This window comes from Pangasianodon hypophthalmus, chromosome 4 (assembly GCF_027358585.1).
Source record: "Pangasianodon hypophthalmus isolate fPanHyp1 chromosome 4, fPanHyp1.pri, whole genome shotgun sequence".
In the NCBI taxonomy this organism is placed as follows: domain Eukaryota; kingdom Metazoa; phylum Chordata; class Actinopteri; order Siluriformes; family Pangasiidae; genus Pangasianodon; species Pangasianodon hypophthalmus.
In genome coordinates, this window is record NC_069713.1 from 7,608,378 (window position 1) to 7,614,237 (window position 5,860).

The 5,860-nt window shown below is 36.3% G+C and overlaps 1 protein-coding gene across 1 annotated transcript; it reads right to left on the reverse strand.

The window, feature by feature from the left end:
• Positions 1-1,435: 1,435 nt before the first annotated feature.
• On the reverse strand, positions 1,436-3,765 carry LOC113526837 (lactose-binding lectin l-2). Its single transcript, XM_034303444.2, has 6 exons — positions 3,688-3,765; positions 3,519-3,598; positions 2,962-3,056; positions 2,056-2,190; positions 1,776-1,884; positions 1,436-1,663 (listed from the first exon to the last, which is right to left on the reverse strand). Exons 2-6 carry the CDS (start codon positions 3,577-3,579, stop codon positions 1,593-1,595), a joined length of 471 nt encoding a protein of 156 aa, XP_034159335.1. The 5' UTR covers positions 3,580-3,598; positions 3,688-3,765; the 3' UTR covers positions 1,436-1,592.
• Between the last annotated feature and the right edge of the window lie 2,095 nt (positions 3,766-5,860).

Genomic DNA, 5,860 nt, shown 5'->3' on the forward strand with positions numbered 1-5,860 from the left:
CATTGATTTTAAAATACTACTAATGACCTATAAAGCACTGAATGGTCCCCCACCGCAAACTTTTGGTGTGTTATGATCCTCCATGCCTGCATTGATCAAAAGATGCAGGATTTTTGTTGTTTCCTAGAATAACAAAGACTACAACAGGGGCCAGAGCTTATGTCCTAGGGTGCCCTCATGCCTGTGTTACTTTCTGGCTCTCCTTTTTAGTTATGCTGTTATATCTAGTCTTGCTGGAGTTCCTGCTTGCACTCTGTACACAATGTACATCCTCTTAAATCACTACAGGATAAGAGCACACCTAACATTCTGTGTTCTCTCCCTCTCTCTCTCTCTCTCTCTCTCTCTCTGTCGAGCCTCATGTTACTCCTGCTGCCTAAAGAGATGCCTACTCTCCGATCCTACCTGGACCATCCTGATACTCTACTTCGGCTTGGAGCCTCTCATTCTTTTGGTGATCTCTGCAGCTCTTTAATATGCCTTCTACTTTATCATCAAAATCAGCCACTAGAAAACAATACATACAAGAACAAAAATAGAGAAATGTCAGTGCGTGTGGTTACTAGCTCTTCTACTGATCATTAGAAATCCATAAATCCTACCACAATACATCAGCGTTCATGTAGAATGAGTCAAATAGTGCTTGTTAAATTATTAATGGAAGATGATCTGCAACCTTTTTGTTGGAAAACAGGAAAAGGTGGTCTGGCGCAAGTGTGAGCTCAGAGGAGCCAACGACAGACCTGTTTAAAAAATATATTTAGGAATAAAATGTAGTTTTAGGCATGCTCATTAGATGTGTGCAGTTTATTTTAGGCACCTGGATTATTAATCTCTTAATAATCCCAGGCATTATGGAATATTTTTGCATCAATAAATCATCATTCTCAACCCAGCTAGAACCTTATAATACTATGATCTCGAAATTATTTGACGTGTCAGTATTGGGTGTATTATTAGCTCACTTAGTATGAGATGGTGGAAAGTTAATTAATTTTCTGCTAGATATCATATATTGTTAGCCGTGTTAACATTTTTGTGAGAGATGTAAGTAACACATCTGCAAGTACAGACCTAAACTTTTCATTACTTACCGCAGAGATTTTCAAAATTTTTGCAGGTTTTTACCTGTAAAGTATAGTTCAGGGACAATTCAGTACACTTTTTTTTTAAATAAACATAATGTGATTATTTAAATATTATCAAATATTATGCTTCACTGACCCCTGACTTCGCCCAGACTCCACTTAAAAAACCACTGTCTTAACAGTTCTTTGGATGGTTAATGGCGGTAATATTCCTAAAAGGGAAACCATTTGTTGTGATTCTACATTGAAAATGCAAAAATCCCTCAAATTCTTTTAATTTGCTTTTAATTCATCTAGATGAATAGATGAAAAGTATAAATGATAAAAAAAAAATACAAACCAAAATAGAACCTTTATTCATTCATTTATTTATTTATTTTTAGATTTTTTTTTTTGCTGAAAGTATGGTAACTTAAATGTAGCAAGGAAAAAATTCCACAAAGAAAAGCAAGGAAAAAATTTCCAACATTGTATTATAGTTGGTGAGGTGTGGCTGGGAGCATTTCAGACAATTCTCTTGACACACACAAAGGGATAGCTCTGATCACACCGAATGTCATTCCAGTTCTTCGTGGCTGCAGAAACAGAAAAACATAGGATTAAACATGAATTAAAAATGAAACACCAAACTCTAAGGTAATAAAAGATTATAAACACAGCTACAAAAAAGTTTCTGAATCTACTTACCACCATAGTTCATATGCACACAGAACTCTTCAGTTGGAGAATTTGGTTCACCTGGATTCCACTTGGTGAAAGTTAATTGGGTGCCATCAGACCAAAACCAGTTCAGTTTCTGAAAGAATGAACAGTAGACAGTCCATTACATGCTGTAATATTTGATTAACATTTTAAGTGTCTCTTCATCTGACCATGTTTAAGTCAATAAATAATGTATTGGGCAGTTATGTGCCTTCCTTGCTCTCACATATTTGAGTTCAGGGATTTGATATTTTTCAAAGCTAACCTTCTGACAGCTAGAAAGTCCAATCCATGTTGGTTTCTCCTGGGGGTCTTGAGCACGGATAATGGACTTGACCTGCTGATATTCACCCTCGTTGTGTATTGAGATCAAGTTTGCACCAATATTCAGACAGTATTTCTAGAAAAATAAAAAGAGCTTTGGCATCATTGCATGCTTATTAACTACAGTTACTATGCATAATTTTTCATATTATTTTATAATGGCAAAGCATCCCTGGTACTGTATTTTCTTTCATTCATTCATGTTCAGTAAGCGGTTTATCCTGATCAGGTTTGCAGATCCAGAAACTGTCCCAGGAACTCTAAGGATGGGGCAGGAATACACCCTGGATGGGATGCCAGTCTACTGTGGCACACCACACACACGCATTCACTTTTATACCCCTAGGGGCAATTTATGATAGCCACTACACCTATCGGCATTATTTTCTGGAAGTGGGAGGAAACACAGACTGGGGGGAGAGCATGTGAAACCCCACACAAGCAGTAACTCAAGCTCAGGATCGAAGCAAGGACTCCAGAGAACTCAAAAACGTGATAATGCAGTGGTGAGTTTTCATCATTGTAACAAAATGTTATGAATCCAGACCCCTTGGCTAAGATTTATGGATCCCTGGGGGTTCATAGACCCCACTTTGTAAACTATGACTCTAAAAAACAACTCCATTTATAATATTCAGAATAATTTTGAATAGAATATTTTAGAATAAACAATAGACTCTGGATCCACCGTGACCCTGAACAGGATAAAGCTCTTACTGAAGATGAAGATATTCAAAACTATATACAGTATAAAACCGTAGGTACCAACAGAATTGTTTAACTCTTTTCGCTTTTTTTTTTTTTTGTAAATTTCTGTATAGCTGAAATGAATTGAATTTAACTGAACCTCAGCAGAAGCCCAGTCCATGCTGGTGGCCTGATACTTGAAGCAACGTCCTCCAAATTTCACCCAGCCATCTGGACAGCATGAGTCCTGTTTTCCTTCATTGGATCAAAAAAAAAAAGTTTTTTTTAAGAATTAATAGACCACAAGTTTCTTTAGGTGTATTTGGTGGCTATGAATTAGACTTTCGTGGTCTATTGATCAAAATCAAAATTTTTATTTTATTCTATTTATTTACTTTTTTGATTCACCTCATCAGCTTAAAATGAGAAAAATAGTTAAACATTTTTTGTAAATTATTTTGTCTACATTTCTGAGATTTATAGATGGCAGATTGTTCAAAAGACATGAAGAGGTCACAGATATTTGGCTACAATTAGAAGACAGAAAACAAATCATTGTTTCACAAATAACTGCTCAAATGTGCAAAAATGCTGCAAAAGTGGAACAATCAAACAGCAGATATTATCACGTTAGAGCAATTCTTGAAGTGCCCATGCCCCTGCAAGTGTGTTATTTTTAGTTAAAAGTGTCCTGCTTATCAGGGATAAGACTCTTACCAAAAGCTGTTGCTGCCATGGCGAGAAGAAGAACAAACACCACTTCAGTCTGACGAGCCATAGTTCTGGAGTTTCGTGCACTGCATAAAAAGCACAAGTTAATTAAGTATGTTATGTTATTGAATATTGAATATTGAATATGTTACACATCCCAAAAACATCCACTTACATCTAATCAGGAGTCTCTTCTTGCTTGATGTAATACACTGAGGTAAGTGGTGATGCTTATATAGTGATGGTGATAGAAACCTCCCCTTTTCCAAAGAAAAATAATAGCCATTTGAACTTGGCAAAACAAACAAAAAAAATTCATTCTGCACCCCTCTAATTTAAACTCATTAAACTCATCTTGGTTGACACAGTAAATTCACAGACACCCATCTGTATGCAAGCTGAATTCCATTACACTGGAAAACCATGTCCGGTAGGACCGCCATGCAGGTGCACTGCGTGGAAAAACACAAAGTATTTCATTTAGACATTCACTTCTGCTTTTCTTTGATGAAAATAATTGCACCAGTATAGGTTAATGTTTACTAATGTTTAATGTCTTTACTAACATTACCCTTGATTTTTTTTCCACATTTTGTAAGACACCAAGAATAACTCTAAAGGAGCTATATAGGTCCACAGTTCAGATGGGGAAGATGGTCACAGGACAACCATAACTTGGAAACTCCACAAAGCCGAGCTTTTTCGAAGAGTGACAAGAAAAAAAACATCATTGAAAAAAAGCCCTATGAAATCCTGTTTGGAGCTCGTCAAAAGGCATGTTGGATACTCTAGTCTGAAGGGAACAAAATAGAAACTTTTGGCTTTTGCACAAAGTGGTAATAAAATTACATGAAACATATTGTTTGGTTTAACTCATGCAGTTATTTACTCTGATATTCAGTATTTTTACTCGAATACGAAGTGTAGGACGAAACCTACAATTTTGCTCCCCCTCTGAAGTGGGGGTTCAGTTGCTTCATTTGCTCCATTTCTCAGGGACCTATAAGTAACCACAGTGTACCTCAGAAAAGATTGTGGATGTAGTAAAAAGACCAGAGAAACAGGATGTTTTTGAGGAATATGCTTCTTTGCTTGCACAGCTGGTGAAGGACATTTGTTTGAAACTTCCTGTTTCTCTGGAAATTTTGTTTAATCCTTTGCTTGCACAGCTGATGAAGAACATTCATCTGAAAAGTCCTGTTTCTCTGGAAAATTTTGTGTACTAAGATCACACGCCGAATGTCCACTTTCCACTTTATTAGGAATACCTGTACACCTGATTAGACACTTCTGTAAGCAGCATAGACCCATTTCAAAATACCAACATAACGACTATTTCTGCAAAAATTTCAGACAATCACCAGTCCAAATTTTCATCTTTTGTTTGTTTTACACAACTTGTGGTAATTTGCCACAGTGTTCTTTTTTAAATGCATTATGGTAGTGGAAGAGGTGAGGCTGTGAAAAAAAAATTTTCCTTCACACAAACAAAGGGAAGCCCTGCTCACATGAAAAGTTATTCAAGTCCTTCTCACCTGCAAACACAGAAAATACAGGGTTAAAAGATGGCAAGACTTTTAAATTGACAATGACAATGAAAACACAAAATGATAAAGACTACATACAGTCATGGGAAAAAGAAAGTACACCCTAATTAAATTCTAGGTTTTTGTTTATCAGGGCCTAAATAACAATTGGGTGGTCCTCACCAACTTCTATAAACAAATAAATAACCTCAGGTAACAACCAAAAAACACAACAGATTTCAAAATGTTTCAATGTTTCAATATTTCAATAACGCTGTGGAGGGATCTTAAGAGAGCTGTGCATAAACGAATGCCCTCAAACATCGATGAACTGAAGCAAAGTTGTAAAGAAGAGTGGGCAAAAACTTATCTGAAATGATGTGAGATACTGATATACTTCTACAGAAAAAGTTTCCTTCAGGTTATTGTCGTTAAGGTAGTACTACATGTTACTGAATTATAGGGTGTACTTATTTTTCACATTCATACCTTGGGGCAATTTAATGTAGTCAATCTGCCTACAAGCATGTTTTTCAGACAGTGGGAGGAAACTCACACAAACACACAAAGAACATGAGAAACTCCACAGAGAGAGCAACCTGAGCTCAGGATCGAACCCAAGACCTTGGAGCTGTGAGGTGGTAATGCTACCCACAATGCACCATGCTGACCTACTGTTCATGAAGTAGTTTTAAAAAAAATTCAAGTTCAGAAATGTTCATTGCATGTTTAGTAATTAAAAAAAATCATTAAAATCATTATACTTATTTTGCTTTGAGTTATTTTCTGCTATGCAGGCACATGGTACTTTGACAAAGTGGA

Bases quoted from the DNA above. Each gene is read 5' to 3' on its own strand.
- LOC113526837 (XM_034303444.2), bottom strand. From the start codon at position 3,579: ATGGCTCGTCAGACTGAAGTGGTGTTTGTTCTTCTTCTCGCCATGGCA. The intron at 2,191-2,961 runs GTTCAGTTAAAT...TTATTTTTCTAG, and splicing joins TGGACTGGGCTTCTGCTGAG to AAATACTGTCTGAATATTGG. The intron at 1,664-1,775 runs GTAAGTAGATTC...CTGTTTCTGCAG, and splicing joins TGTGCATATGAACTATGGTG to CCACGAAGAACTGGAATGAC.